Raw genomic sequence first — 23115 nt, forward strand, 5'->3', positions numbered from 1 at the left:
AGGACAATTTTATTTTGAGGTTATTTTCCTTGCAAAGAGACAAGTTCCACTACGAATTAAAAAAAAAAAAAAAAAAAAAAAAAAGAGGTTGATATTAAAGAAAATTGGTTTATTGTAAACAAAGTATAAAGTACAACATAAGAAATGTGCAAATCTTTAAAGTAGTCACAAAAAGCAGATCTAATACACTATTTTCAAACCATTCACTTTCTGATATGTGTCCTCAACATAATATGATAAAATACGAATAGTGAAAATTGATGCCTTGTCACAAAAGCTGGTTTAAATTCCTAGGCTGGTGTCTTTGCTGCCTTGTTTTCCCCTTTGAATTACAACTTTCTAATTTAATACAATACACAATATATCCATTTCAATTTTAGCATAAACCGCCTTTCAAAGAATAACACAATCAAGAAGCCTAAGATTCTTGTTTTTCTTCTTTAATCAACCAGAATAGTTTACAGTTACCAAGTCTGTCTTCAAGGTGCCCCATTACCTGCCCATGACAAGCGCAGTGAGAAGGTGGAAAGGAAACCATAAGCAACACAAAAGCAGAAGCACCATGCGATGCTCAGGTATAACCAGCTGTAACAATCACAAAGCTTGCCAAAGCAGCTGGGAAAACATTACCAAGCTAATAAGGATTCGGAAACGTTCCTGCCCTTCGACTGCCCATGCAGTGCCCCTGCATGCCCATCCCAAGCCCCTCTGGACACAGCAGCGTAAAGCTGGGTGTGTTAACCACCCCATGCAGGAGGAGATGTCTAAAATCTCCAGGAGGCTGGCATCAAATCATCAATTATGATGGAGCTGGAGAACAGTTAGAAGGAAAATATTCCTACCAAGCAAAGGTGGCAGAAGTAGCAGGACTGATTTAGATTATCTTATGCAGGTGGGCTCTGGGCTTTCAAGCCTGTGCCTGTACATTGCTGCTCTCCTTGTCTGCTCCTACTGAAGACGGACAACTGACAGTTAAAATTGGAGCTGGTCTCAGGCATGAGCAGCAAACCCTCAGGAACACTTGCATGGGACTGGATCTAGAGCAAATGCAAACGATTTGCAAAATTCAAAACTGGCACAATGTGGCTGCTCTGCTCTAGAGCCTTCCCTTTCTTTCTTTCTCTCCTCACCAGTGCAGAAGACACCCGCTATTCCAGTCAGCCACTGGTTCTCTCAGCAACATCTTTTGTGACTGAGCGCAGGCTGCCTTTGCCTCTCGGTACTGCTGTCAGCAGCCAGTGTGGGAGAACCACAGACCGGAGAAAAAGCCTTTTTCCAGCCGGCCCATCCCAGCAACAACAGTTAATTCCACCGTCTACAGAGCAAGTCCTTTCACTGGGCGGTCGCAGACGTTGGTGGCACAGCAACATCACTGAGCTTGCTCACTTCCATTTGCCAGTTCGGTAACTTCTTTGCCGACAAGTGGCGACGCGCGTGCTTCGTGAGGTGGTCGCTGCGCATGAACCGCCGCTCGCACATGGGGCAGGCAAACTTCTTCTCCCCGGTGTGCGTTCGGCGGTGGCGAGACAGTTCATCAGACCGTGCAAACCTCCTCTCACAGCCCTTCCAACTGCAGCTAAACGGCTTTTCTCCTAGAAGGGAAGAAATTGCAAAGGGAAAAACCCAGTTAGTACTGAACAACAAACACTGCTGCCTTAACTGGCAGGATTTGACTTAATTGGCAGGAAAGTTTCTATTATTATGGCAGCTCAGCCAAAAATCTACGTAAGCATTATACACGCAAAATATGGAAAATCCTTTATACACTAATATTTAAACACACAGGCTCACTATCCCCGAAGCTAAGTAGTATGGGTAAGGGTTAAAAAGGGTTGAAATAGTTACAGGTTAAAAATTCTCTGGAACCAAATTGTTTGAAATGCTCTTCACATCTCAAGACAGCTAATTTTAACACTCAGCTCCGTGTAAACTGAGGATAATGATGACTCAGCATGCCCGAAACTCCCCTCTGAAGCACAGACTGCAATGATGCTTTATGTAACCGAGCTCTAGTAGTGCACTGTGAGCCTGTGTGAAAATATATGGAACTCTTTCTGCTACTGCAGTTAAGTGCTGAAACTGGAGAAGTTACTCTAGAATAACCAAGGCAGGAACAGTTTGGAGTGGATTCTCACATCCTTTCCTAAAACAACCTCCAAGTTTTACCCATTCCTGGCAAAGGCATTCCTGAGGAGGAGCCTAATATAATAAGGCATATTTAACCTTAGAAAGCATATTCCACGTTGGGCAAGGCCTTGTTTCCACAGATGCATTACTGAACACCTTCTGACATGAAGCAAGTCCAGCACAAACAAACTGCTGAGTCAACTTCCCCTCAGGGAGACTTCCCGTCAGAGATTAGGCAGCTCTATAATGCATGCTGGCAGAAAAAACTATTTCATTGCTGGCCCACAATTTGTTCCACGAACAGATCCGGTAATTGCTACAACTATAACAAGCTGCATATACAACGACAGTTTTCTACATTAGATTTTAACATGCAGTAGCAGTAACCAACCTGTGTGTGTTCTGACATGAGCCTTCAAATGGGAGCTCTTGAAGTAGGTTTTCCCACATCCTGGGTAGCCGCAAATGTGACTTCTTATTCTTGAAGAATCAGCCTGAGGAGTGGTTTTTGCTGTAGAAGGTACAAAGCCAGGAGCGGGGGCAATGGGAGAGAGTCTCGTGCCATTTGGACTAACAATGGGAGCCTTTGTGCCCTGCACAACTGGCTGGGGCACGACAAACATGACAGCACCTTTGGGAACCTGGGTGCCCATGAAGACCATGGGCTGACAGAGAGCTGGCTGCTGGCTCGGCGCAGGGTTGGGCACCACGGCCGTCACAACGTTGTTGTTTGTGGGCAGTGGGACCATCTGGCAAATCACTGGCACAGGAGGGGCTCCGCTGCCTTGGGCAGGGGACAGTGGTGCTGCCACCGCAGGCTGCTCTGCTGGTTCAGGGACAGACTCCTCCTTGCTCACCGAGGGCTTTGTCAAGGGCACGGGACCAACAGCTGGTTCTGCAGTTCTTCCTTCTGCCACCGACAGTTCGCTGGTCTCAGCACTCGCTCCACTCGGTGCCATGGCAGAGCACACAGAGTGCTCCTCTTTGGTGTTCTGCTTCCTGTTTGCTTCCCTCGAAGCACTGTCCTGGTATTTGAGCACACTGGCTGTTCTCACGGGGCACGTTTTGTGATCACAGAGCTGGGCATCAGCCGTGTGGCGGATAACACTTGTCACTCGAGCTTTCAGAGGCCTGGCCGCTGGAGACCGCTCCGCCTCTCTCCGAGGTGTGGCCACAGGAGGCTTGGCAGCCTCGGACAGTGCCTTGCCCAGCGGATGGATCACCTGCGACATCTCGAAGTCGGAAGGGCTGTAGGGAGGGGTCAGGCACTGCGCAGGAGAGAGAGACACAGTAAGGGGGGGCGTTAACAGGACATCAGCACACTAATTGTTAAAAACAAGCACACACGCACAAACTGCAAAACTTACAAATGCTGGTATCGCATTAAAGTCCGCTGCTCCAGGAAGCAAAGTCTCGTCACTTTCTTCTGACATGTCAGACGCAGGAGTTATAGGTCTCATTTCTGCATGTTTCTTAAAGTCTGATTTCCAGTTGCAACTCATAGAAATAAGGGCTTCTACAGCTTCATAATCGCTTTTTTCAGGCGTATTGTTCCAGAAATACCTCGTATCTCTCTGTTTTTCAGTCATCATTTCCATTTCTTACTCCTGTTTTGGTTAGAGAAAAAAAAAGAAACTTTAAACCTGATGCTAAGTTTGAGTATTTTGCAGCTGCTTGTAAGAAGGCACTGCAAAAAACAAACAGGGCAACTTGTTCAAGATAAATACACTTGACGTGCCTGTATTGTCCTGCCTTCTTTCTTATTTATGTAATATTTTTATGAAGTTGTTAGTGAGGAAATCCAGCCATCAGATGAAAATTAAGTAATTACTTGAGACAAAGGAACTACTCTGGATCTTAAGTATGTTAAAGTTATTCCACACTGCAAGAGCTGTGTCTGAGAACTTAAGAAAAATCTTCACACCGCCCCAAAAAAGTAAAACAAAACTTCCTACACCATCCCACCCTCCTTCTATTTTTGCTTTGGACACACACAGCCCTCAGCACTGTGCTTATTTTGGCACATGAGAAAGAACCGCATTGGGGCTGATTCACATTTTCTTCGAAAGGTATTAGCAACAAAAAATACTCTAGAAAACACTCAAAGGGTCTCTCTCTCACACAGGCACAGGCACACACACACATGCACAGTACATTACCTGTTCGGAGAACGGAGACAGATATACATATATATACACTTACACACACACACCCGTACCCCACACACCCCTATCCGCGCACTCCCCGCCCGGCCCTCACGCAGCGCTGTGGGCGGGGCTCAGGCGCGGGCCCCGCCCCCGGCTGTTGGGCGCGCGCCACCCTCACCTCAGCGCACCCCGTCGGCCGCCCCCGCGCGCGCCGCCCCCGCCCTCCGCTATTGGTTCCCCCCGGAGCCGCGCCGGGCGCCCATTGGCCCGCACCGAGCAGGGCGCGGCCCGGGGCGGGACACCTGAACAAAGCGTGATCGGGCGCCGCCGAGCGCCGACCTTTCCCCCAGTTCCCCCGCGCGGCGCCCCCGCCTCCGGCGCGCGGCGGCGGCCGGCTGTGAGGGCGGGCGGGGGAAGGAGCCCGGGCGGGAGGAGCCGTCACAGCGGGCGGGGGCCGGGCTGGGGTCAGCGCCGCCACACCCGACGCCTCCCGCCGCGGGGGAAGGGAAGCGAAGCGGCGACCCTGCGGGAAGCGGGTTACGGGCGCGGCGGCCGGCTCTTCCCGCAGCGCCGCTCCGCTTCCCTGCCGCCGCGCCGCCCACCCTGCGTGGCGCCGGGATCCCCCCGGCTTTCTCCTCCTCCCTCACCGCTGCCACCTGGTACATGCAGCCGCCGCTGCCGACAGCCGGTCAGGCACGCAGGCACGAGAAGCTGCACGGCCGGACCGGCACTGCCAACAGGTTCTCGGCGGCTTCCCTCTCCTTCCCTCCCTCCCGCGGCTTTCCTCGCCGGCTTGCCCCGCGGAGGGCTCTCCACGCGGGCGGCTCTCCTACAGCCCACCCCAGCAACTCTGGTCCCCCACCGCGACTCAGCCCTCCCAGCCGCCGCCTCAGCACGACCTCCCGCCCACGGTACCTCCTATCGTGGGTCGCCCCCGCACGTGCCCTGGGGATCCCCATGCTGCACCACCCCTGGGACTCCCTCCGTCCCAGCCGCCCCAACCTCCCAAGATGTCCGGGTCGCTCACCGGAGGAGCCGAGCCCGCCCCGAGGTGCTGCTGCTGCTCTCCCGGTTTTCCTCTTTTTGTTCGCCGCTCCCCGCTCGGGCGGCGGCGCCCCCGGGCCCGCGCACGGGGGGGTGGGCGGGGCTCCGGCGGCCCGCCGACCAATCACCGGCAAAGGTGTGTGGAGCGACGACCAATGGGCGCCGGGCAGCCGCGCGTGATCGGCGGCCGCGCGGCGGCGTGGCCGGAGTGTCAGCACGGCGTGTCCCCGCCGGCGGCTGAGTCAGGGCGGCCGCCCCCGCCTCCCCTGCCGTGCCCTTCCCTTCCCTCCCCGGCATCCGTGTGGGAGCGGCGGGGGCGGCCCGGCGCTTCCTCCTGCATGAGGTCACACGGTGGAGGGGGAGGGAGCAGCTTCCCCAGCGCGGTCCCTGCTGCCCGCCGGGCTGAGGTGAAGCGGGGCCGCGGGCGGGGGGAGAGCAGAGAGCGGCGCCGTGGTTCCCACCTCCTCGGGCCTTTCTGGCCCATCCCCGTGTATGGGCGCGCCCACCGACTCGCTGATGTGTCCTGGCAGCACCCTCGGGGTGGGGGAGGTCTCGGCCACGAGTAGGGAGCACCCCACTCTGCACCGCTGTCCGCGTCAGCCCAGGGCGCGGTTGTTGGCTGGAGATCCGCAGTCTGAGGAGACCCCGGGCAGGTCGGCCCCGCGGGCTCGGCTGTGTCTGCCCGGGGCTGCCTCTCCCGCTCCCCGGCTGCTGTCGCCCGGCCGGCTCGGGAACAGCTGCGGCTTAGCTGGGTCACTGCTAATCGCGTTACCCCGCAGGCTGCGGCGCGCCAGGACGGTGAGAGCCCTGGGATCCGTTCTGCTCCATGCAGGGCTCTTTATCCGGTCAGAAAGTTGTAATGAAAGTTGAAAGAGCAGCTGTATGTGTCAGGACCTGAGAGGCTGGATCCAGGCCAGGCTGCAGCTGGGGCTAGTGTGGGGCTCTAGAAATGCTACTGATGCTTCGTTATAGTTCAGTTTCTTTCCTCCTGCTTATTTAGCCTCACTTAAGAGATTTTCCCTCCTTCTCCTAAGCACTCCAGCATCATTTGGTCAGGGCATTTTTCTTTTTTCTTTCTAAACCTTCTTTGCTTCAGTCTTCAACAGTAAGACCAGTTATCCGCAGGACAACAGGCCTCCTGAGCTGGTAGAAAGGGACAGGGAGCAGAAGAGACACCCAGGAGGGAGCAGTTAGTGACCTGCTCTGCCACTTAGGTGCTTACAAGTCTATGGGACTGGTCTGGACTCATCCTAGAGTGATGAGGGAGCTGGTGGAAGAGCTCACTAACTCCCTCTTCATCATTTATCATCAGTCCTAGCTAACCAGGGAGGTCCCACATGACTGGAAGCTGACCAATGTGACACCCATCCACAAGAAGGGCCAGAAGGTGGGTGCGTAGAACTACAGGCCTGTCAGCCTAACCTCGGTGCCCCGCAAGGTTATGAACCAGATCATCTTGAGTGCAATCACATGACACATGCAAGACAACCAAGGGATCAGTCCCAGCCAGGATGGTTTAGGAAAGCCAGGCCCTGCCTCACCAACCTGATCGTCATTTTATAACCAGGTGATCTGCTTAGTAGGTGAGAGGAAGGTTGTGGATATAGTCTACCTGGACTTCAGGAAAGCTTTTGACTCCGTGTCCCATAGCATACTCCTGAAAAAGCCCATGGCTTGGAGAGATGGACTCTTCACTGGCTTGAAAACTGGCTGGGTGGCCAGGCCCAGAGAGTGGTGGTGAATGGTGCTACGTCCAATTGGCATCCGGTGGTGTCCCCTAGACATGTGTGTTGGGCCCAGTCCTGTTTAATATCTTCACTGATGATCTGGATGAGGGGATCCAGTAAATTTGTGGATGGCACCAAGTTGGGTGAATGTCGGTCTGCTGTGGGGTAGGAAGTCTCTACAGAAGTATCTGGACAAGCTGAATCAATGGCCCAAAGCTGGTGCTATGAGGTTCAGTAAGGAGAATTGCTCAGTCCTACACTTTGTCCATACAATCCCATGCAGCACTACCTGCTGTGGGCAGAGTGGCTGGAAAGCTGCTCAGAAGAAAAGGACCTGAGGGTGCTGCTCAACAGCTATTGAACATCATCCAGTGTGTGCCCAGGTAGTCAAGAAGGCCAATGGCATAGTGGCCTGTATCAGCTATAGTGTGGCCAGCAGGACCAGGACCCCCATGTACTCAGCACAGGTGAGGCCACACCTTGAGTGCTGTGTCCAATTCAAGGCCCCACAATTCAAGAAGGACATGAAAGTGCTGGTGAGAGTCCAAAGAAGGAAAACTGAGCTGTTATAGGGTCTGGAGCACCAGTCATATGAGGAACAGCTGAGGGAGCTTGGGGTGTTTAGCCTGGAGCAAAAGAGGCTCAGGGGTGACCTTATCGCTCTCTGTAACTCCCTGATGAGAGGTTGTAGCCAGGTGGGGGTTGAGCTCTTTTCCCAGGCAACAAGCAATAGGATGAGAAGACAGCCTCAAGCTGCCTCAGGGGCAGTTTCGGTTGGACATTAGGAAGAATTTCTTCACATAAAGGGTGATCAGGCACTGAAATGTGCTGCCCAGGGGTGTGGTGGAGTCATGGTCCCTGGGGGTGTTTAATGAAGGACTGGAGGTGGCACTCCATGGTGCAGCTGGCTTGGTAGTGTTCAGTGAAAGGTCTCAGATGCCTTTTCAAACCTAGTTGTTCCGTGATTATGTCATTATTCCTGTCCTCCTCCTTTTCAATGGTGTCATGGTCCTTTCATTCTGCTTAATTCTTTGCCATGCCAGCCAACCTCAGTTGGCAGTAAGGATCTTGCAGCAGGTAATGTGTTCCTGTAACTGGCCAGAAAGCAAGGAAACAAGAAACACATGTCCCAGAGAGTTTAGTTATGCCCAAAAAAGAGAAAAACAACGAACAAACAAACAAAAACAGAAACAAAAAACCCCAAGAAAACCAACCTGCAAGAAATGAGCAGTTTCTTCAGCCTGAGAATAGAAAAAGGATAAATATTGCAAAGCATGACCGTAGATATGTCATTTAAAGTAATTCTTAACAATTTCAAAGGCACATATTGACAAAAGAGTGGTAATTTTATTCCCAGGAAGACACTTTTTTGTATTGCTTTAATTCCAGTATTTCAACTGATACATTGTACACATGGAATCTTTGTTATTTGGCTTCACAGTGGTACCCCAGACATATCTGATAGGATGTGCTCTCCTACTATGCCCCTTGCACCAGGCTGCCAGTGGTGGGTTCCCTTTCTCCTTGCTCCTGTAGATGCCACAATTGGCACCTGTAGGAAAACATGCCACTAGAGAGAAATCTGCATCTCCCATCTTCTGTTTCTACTGTGCAGCCTGGGTATCTGCCTGACTTTCTGACAGATTTTATAAGATCCCTGCAGGCACTGCAGGGAAACTGATTGGCTTGACTCCCTTATGTAGAGGAAATTCTTGAAAGAGAATTCACTTCAGGATGATCCGACCTCCTTTCACTGCTAGTAGCAAACAGTTGTTTACAAATTACTGCATTGGATCCCAAGTCTCTGGGTGGAGAAACAGGAGAAAGTGTGTTAACTGTTTGTTTCACACTGAAATCAACAGGGGAAAAATGTTGCTAGAATGGTTGCTTGGCTCCCAGACCATGCTGTCCTTTGTCAGAAGGTGCTACTGTCACACAAGGCATAGCTAGGGAAAGAGCTCCTGGCTCACAAGTGCATCTGCCCTGGCTGAAATAAAGGTTGTGGAACAACTACTCAATAGTTCTTAGTGAAATTCTGTGTTTTCTGTTTATGGCAAGGTCTGTCATAGTTTTTGTGATTGTAAGTGGTTTTATTTAAAACATTTTGAAATCTCGTTTGAAAGATATTATTGCCACCAAAACTAAATCTGTATAAGTTGCACCAGCCTACAGGACAAATTCACTCACAAAACTAATAATTTCTCCATACATTCAGCAAAAATTGTCAGGTTTTCACCCTTACTTGTATGTAATGAATATATACAAATGTTTTACTAATTAGTAAGAACTTAGTGTTCAAAATCCAGTTTCCAACATGAACAGAAGATCTGTAACATGAACTACTGTCGCCATTTTTAGTTTGCTTGCATGGCAACGTGTTGAAGGTGTGTGCTGGACTGTTGGAAGAAGTTACAGTGATTCTGCAGTAATTTTATATAAGTAAAGTACTCTTTGGAGGGAATACAATTATTTTCATATAAAATGGAAAAGTGAAATTAGCATAGCGATGTTAAAGCTTGATCATGTACCTTTCAGATTTGTCATAAGGGTGACTTTCAGGGCACACTGAGCAAAGCTTTGTAAATACTTTGGAGTTTTGGCCATATCTCCCTTCATTTATGTGATGTGAATTGAGTTATGATCCAACACTGATAGCTGGGTGATCTGATCGAAAGCTCTCGACTCTGCTGTGGTGCACCTATGAGAAAATAAAGGGCTGACTTGCAACGGCAGCTCATGCTTCAGGTGGCCTGTTCTGTTTTGTTCTTTTCCCACTCTTAATTCTCTCTCCCCTGTCCTTGCTTTACCTCCTTGCCTATCCTCCTCTTGGCTTCCCAGTAAGCCATTTCAGCTCTCTGTTGCTGTGGGTGCTGCAGGATCACCCTTGCTGCCCTTTGCACCCCTTCCAGCAGTGATTCTCCACAGATCCTCTTTGCCTGTCCCAGCTGCCAATCTCACGTGCCCCTGGCACACACAAAGTGCCTCTTAGTACCTCTTAATGCACCTTCCTTCCCATGGTGTTTGTACTGCTTTTGCTCCATGAAAGCCTCTCACTGTGGCCATTCCCAGTAACCTGCACTTACCAGAGCCTGTTCTGCATCACTTATGGCCATTCAGATCCTGCTGCCTCCTCCGCCATTTCTGGATCCTCCCTAACATATTCCTCCTCCACTGACACCTCCAGCCACTGATGTTTCCAGCCCTGCCTCCCCAGCTGCCCTCTTTCTTCTTTAAACCAGCTTGTTTCAACTTTTAATGTCCAGAGCAAGCCTGTGCAGCCAGGCCTCTCTTCAGTCTGCTTGTCTGTTTACTCAGGAAGCCTCCTGCTCATTCTCCTGTGTGAGAGTCTCCTCTCACCCCTGGGCTTTGTTCCCACCATGTCAATGCTTTGCTGCTGCTGCCATCCAGGTGCAGGGCCCTGCAAGCCTTGCAATGTGCACTGACCAGCTGCAGTCAAAATGTGCAGAAAGACTGGGGTTAGACTGGTAGGTCAAAAACCTGTTACACTTCCCCTCCTTCAGGCCAGATCTTCAGACGAGTTCTGGGTTTGGCAGGGAGTATGGGCTCTGTAAGAGACTGTCTGGTGGGGGGGATCGGGGTGCAGGTGGGGTGAAGGACTTGGTGAGAGGGTGGAGAGGGGGTTTGCTGTGCCTGTCCTCCCCAAGCAGGCTTGACTGTCATCTCAGTGGCATGTCCTGTAGCTGTATTGGTAGCAGCTGGCCTTGGCTCAGGGAAGAGCAGTCCTCGGAAGTGAGGAGACATATCTGTTCCTTGACTCCCACAGTCCACAGGAGCTTTGTGTTCCCCCAGAGACTTCCTGTCATTTCTAAATGCACAACTGGGAGCCCTGCATGTGTGTTCATCTGCTGTATCTTCTCCCCTTGCCCCGTGCTCTGCCGTTGAATTGCAGAGCAGAACTGTCAAAACTACCTCTCCCAAAAATAATCTCTTGCTTCAGAGGCTGGAAAATATGACAGCTCATTTTCATATGCAGAGCGATGCAGTGGGTGTCTGAAAGCAGCTGAGGCTGAGGGGGTGGCCAGGGAAAGGCAGCTCTGAAATGGCAGCTGGGGAACATGAGAGGAAGGACGGAAGGAAGGGAGCAAATGGAGAACAGGGAGGAGGGCCAGAGGCAGCGGACAGCAAGTCCAGGGCATGAGAGGGTTGTACAGTGTGTGGCTGTTCTTCTTCCCTGTCCTTCTACTGCTCCTGTTCAGTTATTGAATTAGAAAAGTATCTCTGCTGCTACTGACAGCAATTGCCAAGCTTGATATATCAGATAACTGGGGAGAGGGAGCATACAGTCAGCAACAAGGCAGCTTGGTGCTTTTTTCATCTCCTTTTTCCTTCTTCATGCCCCATTTTCCTCACATATCCTAACCTTAAGAAAAAGCTTCATTCTGGTTGTGCGATTGCTTATTGGAATACCAAGTGAAAAGCAGAACTTACTTGTCATAAAGATTTCAGTTTATGGGTTTTACTTTGCTTTACCAGTCTGATTGCCAGATGGAGCAAATCCTGTTTGCCTGGCAGTGCCATGTTCCTCCCCAGCCCTATATGATACTCACCCCAGTTTCTGTGTACGTGCATTTTACAGAGTATTGCTCACGGCCCTTTGTCTCTGGAGCATTCGTGGCTGTGCCTGAGTCACTGCAGCTCCAGTCCTGCTGTGCCTGCTCAGTGGAAGGCTTCAGAGGCTGTAACAGTGTTGATGTTTGCACTGCTGCCATAGGAGACAGGCTTATGGGGTCGGGGAAACCTCAAACATCCCCTAGTGAAGCCAAAGGGCAGGTGAGAGAAACTTCTTTTTGGTAAGTGAGCTGTTTCCAGTAAAGTTGATCTTCTCTGGCAGCACTGGAAGCAGCTAAAGGATCACTGTCAATTCACAAGTATTTTCCATTCAGTTTCCCAGAGAAGCTGGGGATGTGGTTTAATGCCACCCAGGAGGAAATGTGTGTTAAAGGTCATCTGGTTCCAACTTCCCTGCCATGGGCAGGAACACCTTCCACTAGACCAGGTTGCTCAAAGCCCCATCTAGCCTGGATGTGAACATTTCCAGGGATACAGCACCTTATTTTTCTGATTGAAAAACTAAATTGTCATGGGATTGGGACAATAAATTAGAGAAGAGAATTGGGAACCCAGCTGGTAATTTACTGGCCAGCTTTGTAACTGGTCTAGGGGCTGAGGCTAAGTCAAGGTGAAACTATAGTCTCTTGAATTTCACCCCTCTCTTAAGAAAAACAGCTTTGTTATCTGTGGCTTATATTGGCTTTGGCATGCAGAATTAAAAAGGTGGTTTAAGTTGTTCCTTTATCCTAAACCCTTTGATTTCTACCTACAAATAAGCAAGAGGCATTTTCCACTTCTCATGACAGGGCATCAAGGGGTATTTTTTATTTCTGATGAGTACATGTTTCACATAAGACTGTAGAATAGATGGCTATTCTAATCAGCACAGAAAGAACCCAGGTAAGTAAATGATGACTTCAATACATACTAAAAATTGTGAGAGGTTTTATACTTAACTGTTTCAGTGCAGGATTAGGTTGTATGGCAGCTAGAACTTTCCTTGGGTCCTGTGGTTGTGTTTCTTCTGAGAACACTGTGCAGGACGTTCGGTCCCATACAGCTACAGCCCTGCTTCCATCTGTCTTTTTAGAAGGTCAACCAAAACAGGTGTCTGGTCAGCTCAAACCAGCCAAGTCCCATCCTCACTGAGTGTCTTGACCCAAGAAATCCTGGGAATCCAGTGGCAATCAGGAATTAATATTGAGATGATTTGTTGATTCCTTCAGTACTTCCTATTTCACTTCCCATGGTGTGACCGTGTGTTTATTTTTGTTTAGTATCTTGTGTGGTCTTTCTTATGCAATGCTGGTGGGTTTGTTGATACCTCCAGTAAAGTTCAGCATTACTGTGTCACATGGAGTTTGTCATTTCACAACAACATGGATACCTTTGGAGAGCTGTGGAAGACTGTGGCAAAGTGACATTGCTTTTTTTGCAGACAGAGCTTGGGAAATATCAGAAACACAACAGAGAATGTTTTCTGCTTGAAATGATAACATAAAGGTCTGTGCATTCCACCACTTGGAAAAGTATATTTAATGTATTTTGAATTTTCTCAGTGTCATGATGGATTAAACTATTCAGTATAAAATTTAACTGATCAATTTGAATTTCTGCTATCAAAATCAGATACTTAGGAGCTGAACTGTCAGCCAATAAAATGAGAAGCAGACAGCCTGTAAACATTGTAGAATGAGCTTGTGTAGCTAACAAAGCCACCTGTTCCTGCTATGATCAAATAAATGTTTTTCCCAATGGTAGTGTTAGAAACACGTTTGTGTCATTTTCCTGCCAAAATAGAATTTGCTTGTTACACTGTGACCTAAATGCTGCTGTATTTTAAAAATTCCTATGATGGGTTAAATCCTGGAGGTATGAAGGAGATCAGGTGGTGGTGATATAGGACATAGCAATGTAATATAAAAGTCAGCAGGGATGCTTTGGCTTTCCTCCTAAAACAAGTAACAGCATTTCCATACCTCCCACTATTGGTACTGTCCTGGTTTTGGCTGGTATAATTTTCTTCCCAGTAGCTGGTACAATGCTGTGTTATGGATTCAGTATGAGAATAACGTTGATAACATGCTAATGTTCTAGTTGTTGCTAAGTAGTGTTTCCCCTAAGTGAAGGACTTTTCAGTTTTCCATGCTCTGCCTGTGAGGAGCTACACAGAAGCCTGGAGGGAGCACAGCCAGGACAGCTGACCCAAACTGACCAAAGGGATGTTCCAGACCATAGAATGTCATGTTCAGGTCCCCACACAGTGTGGGACCTGAGCATGACACAAATGGTATGGAATAAGGAGTGGAGAAGGTGCTGGCATTGGCTGCAATGGAGTTAATTTTCTTTGTAGTAGCAGGTTTGGGCCTGTGTTTGGGATTTGTCCTGAAAATAGTGTTGATAATGGAGGAATGTTTTCACTATCACTGAGCAGCACTAATACAGAGTCAAAGTCTTTTCTGCTTCCCACCTCATTCCCCCAGTGAGGAGGCTGGAGGAGCACAAGGAGCTGGGATAGCTGACCCCAGCTGACCAGAGGAATATCCCACATCATATGGAGTCATGCTCAGCATATAAACCTGGGGGAAGAAGAAGGAAGGGAAGGATGTTTGGAGCAATGGCATTTGTCTTTTCAAGTCACCATTACATGTGATGGAGCCCTGCTTTCCTGAGGATGGCTGAACACCTGGCTGGCCTTGGGGAGGGGTGAATGAATTCCAAATTCCTTGGTTTGCTTTGCTTGTGTTCCTACTAGACTGTCTTTATCTCAGTCCCTGAATTTCCTCACTTTTCTGATTCTCTTCCCATCTCACTGACAGGGAATAAGCAAGTGGCTGTGTGGTGTTTAGTTGCTGGTAGGGTTTTAGCCATGACATGTATTTTGATAGAAGTCAAGGGATCTAAGATTTTTCTTTCCTTTAAATCTACCTTTAATTATTTTTCAACTATTGACTAATTTAATCTTGATATGACAAATGAGATGGAAATGTTAATAGCTCCCACAGTGTTAATTTATTAAGGTATTACCTGGACCCTCCATGTACATCTTAGTTTATATTCAAACAAACAAACAAACAAACAATCTCTAGATAGGAAAATTAAAGTGACAAAGGGCAGGTAACATGTCCTTCATCTAATACAGACTAAACTGCATCCAGTTTGGCCCCCTGCAGCTGATACACTCCTGTATGTGTCAGCAGGCCTTGAGCTCCTCCATGTCCTGCTGCTATCTGTTGCCAAATTCCTGGCTCACATGCCACACCCTTGGCATCACGGTACAAAGCACATCACTGACGAGTTGCTAAGCCACCCACTTGCTATTAGTAATTGATTTCTTTATTTTTCTTAAGATTTCACAGGAATTAAGGGCAAGGGGCAAACTTGTGAGACCTGTGGAGATAAAGGCCTCGTGTTTAATTTAAAGAGACATGATAAGAGCCACAGCTTTGCTGCTCACATAGTCTCCTAGCAGCAATATAGGGATTAAGCAATTCTACTTTAAATCTTTAAAACAAGAGCCTTTGTGAAAACCAGCTTTGGTATTCTTCAGTGCAAGTATCTTCACCATGAGCTCAGACAGGCATGTGAGGCTGCAAGGAGATAGATCTTTCTTCTCCAAATCCACAATGTGCAGGGACAGTGTTGGCTTGTCAGAGACTACAGGGAGGCTACACTGACTACCTGTCAGTGGAGTTGCCCTCATGACCAGAAAAACTTGCCCAAAGATTTTCATCAGTCTTTGCAAGATCCCAGGTGTGCCTGGAGATTGTGCAGGTTATGCAGTGTACCCACAGCAGCCCACAGCCTGCAGCAGGCTGCCAGCATCTATCTGCTCCCTGAATTCTCCTCTGTGTGTCTCACTTTGCTCTTGCAGCTCAGTTTTAACACAATTAACACACTTAATTCCTGCAGCTCTGCATGGGACATAGGCATTTTGGTCTTGCAGCTCACTGTTGGAGAGTCACCTCTGTCCCACAGCTCATCCTTGGTCCTACAGACTTCACTCTGTGGGAGCCACAGTATCCTGGTTTTGGCTGGTATAGAGTTAATTTTCTTCCCAGGAGCTGGCACAGTCCTATGTTTTCAATTTAGATAAGAATAATGTTGATAACACACTGATGGTTTAGTTGTTGCTAGCAGGGCTTGCCAAAAATCAAGGGTTTTTCAGCTTTCTGTGTTCTGCTAGTGAGGAGTTGCACAAGAAGCAGTAGGGAGCACAGCCAGGACAGCTGACCCGAACTGGCCAAAGGGATATTCTGTACCACAGAACACCATGTTTGTTACATAAACTGTGGGGAATTGTCTGGAAGCTGCCAGTCACTGCCTGGGGATGGGATGGATATTGGACAGGGGTGGTAAGCAGTTGCACTATGCATCACTTGTCTTTCTTGGGTTTATTTATAGTTCTTTTTGTTCCCTCCCTTTTCATTATATTCATATATATGAATTCATTATTATATTTTTATTTTATTTCAATTTTTAAACTGTTATCTCAACTAATGGGTTTTACATGTTTTTCCAATTCTCTTCCTCATCCCAGGGTGTGAGAGGAGCAGTGAGCAAACAGCTACATGGTCTTTAGTTGCCAGCTGAGGTTAAACCACAAGAAACAGTAAGAAGAAGAGGGACAGTACGAGCCTTGTTTGAGATTACATGCAAAGTGGCATCCTGACCTAATGGAAGCTTTTCTAGAAGAGGGCACTGACTTGTCTAGATTAGAGGGGATACTTTTTTCCAATTGGATCTGTGGTGCAGACTGAGTCCATGTAGCTGGTTATAGTATCCACAATTCTGCAGGGAATCTGTTAGTGATGTGTTGGTATTAAAGTGCTAGCAAGCAGCTTCTAAAGACCTCATCAATCTGAGCCTGCCTATGACCACTGTTGCCCTGGTCCAAAATCTCCTCTCCACGAGGGGAGGAAGGGATGGTGGACAAGGTCAGTGTCCGAAAGGGTGTAGATATGTAGGCAGGTGTCTATTGCAAAACAGCCATGGAAGGCTCTTGAGCATGGAGAGTACACAGGCATGGGAAGCCAAGGAGGGCCCCTGACATGCTCCTCTTCATTTTCTCTCTAAGTGCAAATCATCTACTCCAAAGGATGCTTGTTGTCAGCAGCAGGGAACTGAGCAAGTTTACAATATTTGACCCTGGGCCCAAGGTTGTTCTTGGGTTTTAACAGCAAAGTGTATATAAATGTACTCAGAGTCACTATGGGTGGAGTTCATTTAAGATGAGGAGCTTATAACACACAAGCATCTGGTTTTATAGCTCTTTTTATAGTCAGTGAAGTAATAAATACATAAATATAATAAATATAAACCACCGGGTTCAAGCATGTTATGTTTTTCCCTGACGTGGAATGAATTACATTCTGAGCTCTGTTGACTCCATCTCCCTGATGATAATGGAAGCCTGGGCAGCAACCACAGTGGGTGACTTTATAAAGCAGCTGGGGAGAGGAGGACCCCACCACAAGTGCCCACAAGAACCATCAGCTGGGCAGAGCAGAGTCTCGTGGAGGCACAGCAGGAGCAGGTTCAGGCTGTTTGCTGGCTCTTGGCGTGCAGGTGTTCACACACCTGTCTGCAACTCAAACATAGCACACACTACAAGAGACCTGGGGAAAAATTGAGGGGAGAGAGGAGACAGTGGGATGGGGACTCAGATTTAGAGAAGGTGAAAAGGCTGAGGGACTTGCAAGGGCACAAAGGAAGTGGAGAAGAAGGTATGGTGTAGCTATTGAGATGGGGCACATAGAGGACAGTTTCAGACCCTGTAGTGAACCGGGCTCTCATAGAGCAGCTGCCTCAGGGAACAGCTTGGTCACCTTTATCCTGCACCAGAAGCTTCCATTTTCCCCCATTCCCCCTGGATATGGTGCACAGCATGGCAGCTGACTGTCACTGTCTCTTGGAGATTTGCTCTGCTGAGGAGCAGTGCCTCTGTTCCTCCAGGTTTTTCAGGAACGTGCTTGTCCATCATGAATCTTTTCTTTGGCCCTGGCTCTGTCTCTTTGGGTGAAGCTGAAGGATTGACGTCAAAGGCTTTGTGATCCCTTTGGTTTTCAGTTTAGTTTTCACAAGTATATCTTGTATTGAAAAATAATTTTAAAAGTCAGGAGACAACCTGTGAGTAATTAGCTCCATCCTCCCAGGAGAGAATTGACATTAATTTCTCACTGCTTCCAGGAATGTTTGGTTTTGTGAATTTTTTTTCAACATTTTTCTAGTATCTTCCTGTTTCTGAGTTACCTTAAAGTGGATTTTGTAGGTAAACTCTATTTCTACACAAAGAGGATTGGCTGAAAATGGACTGATCTGTTCATTTCCATCATGAACTTTCAGGAAGCCTTTTCACAGGTGCTGTTGAAAAGTTACTGGTTTGCAGTAGTGGAAGGACAAAATTATTCTTGCAAAATACTGTTTCATCTCCCTTTGCTTAGGGACTGAGAATTCAGATATTTGGCAGAAATAAAGAGGGTGTGATTCTTCAGCTCTTGATACCAGTGCAGTGAATTGTTTAGAGCAAGGACTAAAAGGCAATGGGAAAGAGATGTCTATCAGAAGAAAGCTTGCATCTTGTTGTTAGTTTCAAGAAGCTAACAAGATGATTTGGTTAGTTTAAAGATTCCTTAGTTAGTTTTGAGAAGTTTTCAAGATGGTCCTGAAGACCATCTTCATATATTTGATGGCAGCAGATGTAAAAAAACCCCACTGGTGTTGTAATATCTGTGTGTGTGCATGTATTTGTTTTGCAGCTAGAACAGTTTAACTATCAGAAAACTGTTACATCCTGCTCTGTGCTGTCAGGGTCATGCACTTACCAGGAGCTGTCTTCAGAGCCTCCCCAAAAAGGGCATTTCCAACATCAATGTGGGTGTGGGTGGAAGAGAAAGCAGCAAGTGAGGGTCAGGGGGTTCTTGTACCTGCAAAAGGCTTTGTCAGATAAAGTGGGGCACATTTTCCACGCTTTTATTCTGCTTGAGTGTTCAGCCTTCAACAGCACAAACCTGGATGCACTGGAGGTGGCTGCCACTCTCAGGGGTCCTGCTGACAATCAGTGAGCCACAATCTGGGGCCAGCGCTGAAACATGACTACAGAAAAAAGGAGATAAGTGGAAGCCCTTTGGGTTGCTTTGTCCTCAGGAAGCTTTGATGTTAACCTCAAATCCAGGTCAGTCTCATGAGAATTATCTAAGCTGCAACTTATCTGGAACATGTAATATCCATAACAATTCTCCAGAAAGATTTGTCTGCTGTTTGGGCTTCAGGTCCCCAAGACTTCCTGTTTCTCGTGAAGTCCTGGGAACTCCTAAACTTGGTGTGACCCCTCCTTCTCCTCCACCCCAGTGTTTTGTGTCCTGTGTGAGCTGCATTGTCTCATATTGTCAGCCTGTCACAGTTTGGGTCTGTTTCCTTAGGCTCAGTGAATTGAAGGCTCAGATTTCATTTAAGAGCAACTAGAGGAGTTGCTGTCATAGAGAAATCAGTGCTGTACCATCCTGGTCATCACACTCATGGAAGGCAAAGCTGAGACACTAAAGTACATGTAATAAAACCATGTCTGGAAAGCATTTCCTAAATTAAAGAAACACATAGCAACCCATGCTGAAGGAAGCTTTTTGGATCCAAATTAGGATGACACAGATGATACAGCAAAGACATGGTTTTTTAGGTGCAGATCTATGAGTGGCCCTGCATGCACAGACCCCTCTCCTCTCTTTGGGATGACTATTATTAGCACAGTATCTAACCAGCCCAATTTCAAGTGGAGTGTGGGTCTGTTTGGTTACTAAAGATCTATTTGGCAGCTCTGGTTATGCCCTTGAATAATCCTGCTGGTACTGGGTGTTGGAGAGTTTGAGGGTTTAGAAACTTTTGGATCAAGTTTACTCTTGTTAAATAAACAATGAATATTGATTAGATCATATGACAACCCAACAGAGCACTCTTTCAAATACCGCAGGTCTCCAGAGTTCATTTTTATGTATTTATATTCTCGGAATGCCTTGAAATGGTTGCTTTGGTGAAAACATGCTAGATCTTTTACTCACGAAGTCCTATATACTTTTATATGCATGATTCTGTGCACACGGATAGGAGGATTTCCAAGGCTGCTTAAAGGATTCGGATACTCACTTTGTTTGCTTTAATTGGAGACTTGAATCCCTTAGGCAGATTTAAAAATCTTAGGCATAATTCTTTGCTTATCTTGGTATATTAGTGTATGGCTTTTTCCATGTTAAAATAATTTCTAAGCACTCTTTTCTTGCTGCTATAGTATAAAAATGTGTTTAAGTGGATTTTTAAGAAGCATCTGTTTTTCTAGACGCATTAATTTATTTTACTCATTTGTTGTTTTGTTTACTGAGGAAGCTCTTAAATCACAGTCTGTTTATATTTTGTACTGAGCAGAGTAGCAAAGAGTTTGTCTGGACTAAGCCTACACATCTATAAAGGCCTTTTATTATCATTATTTGTACAGCTTAAATGTCCTGGAAAGGTTTTCTCATCTGCAATCTGTGAGCAGTACAGTTCCGTACGTGTCCTCAGATGTATGTCAGGAGAGCACCATATGGCCCTGCCAAGTGCAGCAGCCGCAGGAGCTGGTTGGCAGCGGTGGGAACAGAGCGAGGAGCGCAATCTGTCAGCAGAGCGGAGTAGGTGAAAGGCTGCGCTGCTCTGTTTACACGAGTGCCGAGCGGGAAGCTCTCGTGTTGCAAGGCAGTGCTGTCCGGGCAGGAAGGAGAAAGCACAGCCTGTCTCCGTGCTGCTTCCCAAGGCGGTGTTCCATCCATCCCAGTGCCTTCCCAGCTGCTCTGCTGCAAGTGAAACCCCTCCCGCGCCTCGGGGGAGGCCAGTGCGAGCAGTGGAAGCGGCTGTGGCAGTGCACGCCAGGCTCCTTGTGCTGTCAGTGGCCCTACCCAGCCCAGTTCCAGGCTACGCAGGCTGAGAGTTGCCCTTCTGAGCTGCCTGGACGATGGAGATGAGCTTGGTGCACTGCGGAGTGCTGGAGCAAGCCCAAGTGTGTGGAAAACCAGCCCATCCCCAGACCTGACCTGGATCTCATTGCCAATCTTCTGGGTGGCACTCTGTTGGGTTTGACTTCTAGTTTAGGGCAACATATTCCCGTTTCACTCCCACCAAGGAGAGGATTTCCTTGGGGTAACATGTTGAAATAAACAGAACTTCGGAATTTGCTTATTCGCAGAGTGAGCAAGGCACTGGCTGTGCTTTAGGCACACACAAAAAAAAGATGCAACTCCATAGTTTAACACTGGTTTTTATGCATTGCTTTGCATTACCTGTACATGTTGAAATGCCAATGACGTCAGATTTTGGGTTGCTGGCAAGTGCTGGAAATGGTGCAGGTGTTTTGTTAAAGAAAATACTCACTTGTCCCCAGCAGTTTATCGAAGGTGCTTTCTCCCCATTTTCTCCTCCAGCTCAGAGAAGGAGAGCTGACAGCTAAGGCTCCAAGCCCTGGAAGGATCACATGCCCTGCAGCTGTCCCTATGACTGAAAGAGCTAAGAACTCCCATGGAGCACCAGCACCTTCTCCTGCATTCCTTTTTGGTTTTTTAATTGTAGCCTGGCACATGGCCCTGGTGACACTCATGAGGGGAGCCTGTGGCTGTCCCCAATGTGTATGGTCCCTGCCATGAGTGTAATCCCCTCTGTAGGGCTTGCTCTGCCAGGCTCAGTGTGCCCCTTTGCACACTTGCAGACACACTCTGGTTTGACTCTGGTTGAACAGGAGTGGCCACAGAGCAGGCTGGAGGCGTCAGCCCCATCCCCAGGGCCCTGCTCCCTCCATGCCTGCAGCAAGAGCAGTCCCATGTTGTGCCAGGGGCATGAGGAGTGGCCGGCACCAGCAGCTCCCCTCTGCTCCGGGCGAGAGGGCTGGAAGCAACTCCAGCACATGCAGGGAGTGACAGCTCGTGGCTGCATCATCATCCTTTAGTTACTCATCTACAGCTCCTGCCTGCTGAGGAGAGGCCTGAAAGCTGCTGAGGAGCACACTGAGTGACAGTAATTGGATGTGCAAGCCATCATTCCCTGGGGTGGATAAGTTGCTTGCAGGCAACGAGCCGTGAATGAACGCCGACCCTTTGCCTGGGTGGGGACCCAGCAGGGCGTGGGCGTCACCCGGGGACTGCATAGGGCCTGAGGAACAGCACAACCTGAGACCAAACACCATCACTGCACCCAGAGATGTGAGCAAGGCATGTGAAGAGCAGCTGCCTAGGCTGTAAAGGTATAAAAGCTCGGGGATCTCCTTGTTGGGGGTTCTTCCCCAGAGGCACCCACTCAAGCTGTACCACAATTAAAGGAACTAGATGTTTGAAATTCTGCTATGGGACAAGCCAGGGTGGGGATGGCACCTGTGTGAATGGTGTGTGTATGGAATCAAGTGGGGCACCTGTCAGTTCACTGGAGCTGCCCAGTTTGGGGTGATGTGAGTGAGACTCCCAGAGGGGCTCCCAAATGGACAGAGAAGCTTCCTTAACCACGAGACAGGCACACTACCATGTCATCCTCCTGCTTTGCTGTTTTTCCATTGGCACAGGGCAGCCTGGGAACTATCCAAAAGGACCTTTTGGAGATCCATTGTGACATCTCATGATCACTGTTTTTAAAACACCCAGCAGAAACTACAATCATTTAATAAACTGTCTCTGCTGATCTGGTCCTGCCATTTGAAGACAGTATACACACTCTTTGTGAATTACAGACTAGGTACCAAGTCAAACGTGCTTCCATCTGGAGCACTACAGTTCTGCTTCTTGCTTTTATCAGCTTGCTCAACGGGGCAAGGGAGCTTAGTGCCAAAGCTGTTTTTCTTTGGAAAAAAATTAGCAATCTACTTAATGCTGAAACAATGCCTTCTGACTAGCTGTCAGAGCCTTCATCTAGTTTGAGTGTAGCTTATTCCAGACCACGATGCTTTGTATGTTATGGTCCATGTCCTCAGCTTCACCTTTCCATTGTGCACCTTACCTGAAACCCTGCTCCTGGCACTTGCAATCTTTCATTTGGACTTAAAAACAAAACAAATCACCTTAGATCTCATTTATGTGTGAAGCCGGGAAAAGAAACAGCTTTTGGTCTATTGAATATCCTGGGGACATGCTGCAGAAAGCCCAGCATGCTGTGTCTATAAAACATGCACAGTGTGTAAATAGGAGCTTACAAGACAACATGTTTTAAGGTGAAATTGCTGCAGTATGAGACAGAAACCCCAGAAGCTTGAAGGGACAATGTCAGTCTGAGTTTGTAGGATTGTTATTAGTCACTGGAGAGGCAAAAGAAGCTCACAGATAGAAAGAAAATGAGATCATATGGAAACAAGCAGGTGGAGCGAGCCTAGCTGTACCCTCTGCAAGCCCAGAGCAGCATGTTGGGCAGACGGGCTCAGTCTGTGGCACAGGGAGCCTGCACCAGCTCCTTGGAGACCCAGGGGCTGTGATGAACTGCAGAGGGCTATGATGTGACAG

At 48.1% G+C, this 23115-nt stretch overlaps 1 protein-coding gene across 3 annotated transcripts; it reads right to left on the reverse strand.

The window, feature by feature from the left end:
- Window positions 1–88: 88 nt before the first annotated feature.
- Window positions 89–5401, reverse strand: KLF10 (KLF transcription factor 10). Of its 3 annotated transcripts, none has more exons than XM_014879374.2 (4): window positions 5302–5401; window positions 3495–3734; window positions 2519–3395; window positions 89–1592 (listed from the first exon to the last, which is right to left on the reverse strand). In XM_014879374.2, exons 2-4 carry the CDS (start codon window positions 3723–3725, stop codon window positions 1333–1335), a joined length of 1368 nt encoding a protein of 455 aa, XP_014734860.1. In that variant the 5' UTR covers window positions 3726–3734; window positions 5302–5401; the 3' UTR covers window positions 89–1332. The 3 variants fall into 3 exon arrangements, with proteins under 3 accessions (XP_014734860.1, XP_088033866.1, XP_088033864.1); XM_088177740.1 differs by having other exon boundaries at window positions 5190–5330; XM_088177738.1 differs by lacking the exon at window positions 5302–5401 and adding an exon at window positions 4287–4396.
- Window positions 5402–23115: the final 17714 nt, after the last annotated feature.

The sequence above is a fragment of the Sturnus vulgaris genome, chromosome 1, assembly GCF_052056855.1.
Source record: "Sturnus vulgaris isolate bStuVul1 chromosome 1, bStuVul1.hap1, whole genome shotgun sequence".
NCBI lineage: Eukaryota > Metazoa > Chordata > Aves > Passeriformes > Sturnidae > Sturnus > Sturnus vulgaris.

Coding starts and splice junctions, on each gene's coding strand:
- KLF10 (XM_014879374.2), bottom strand. CDS start 3,725: ATGGAAATGATGACTGAAAAACAGAGAGATACGAGGTATTTCTGGAAC. Junction 3,396..3,494: donor TTAATGCGATACCAGCATTT/GTAAGTTTTGCA, acceptor TCTCCTGCGCAG/TGCCTGACCCCTCCCTACAG. Junction 1,593..2,518: donor TCATGTCAGAACACACACAG/GTTGGTTACTGC, acceptor CTTCCCTTCTAG/GAGAAAAGCCGTTTAGCTGC.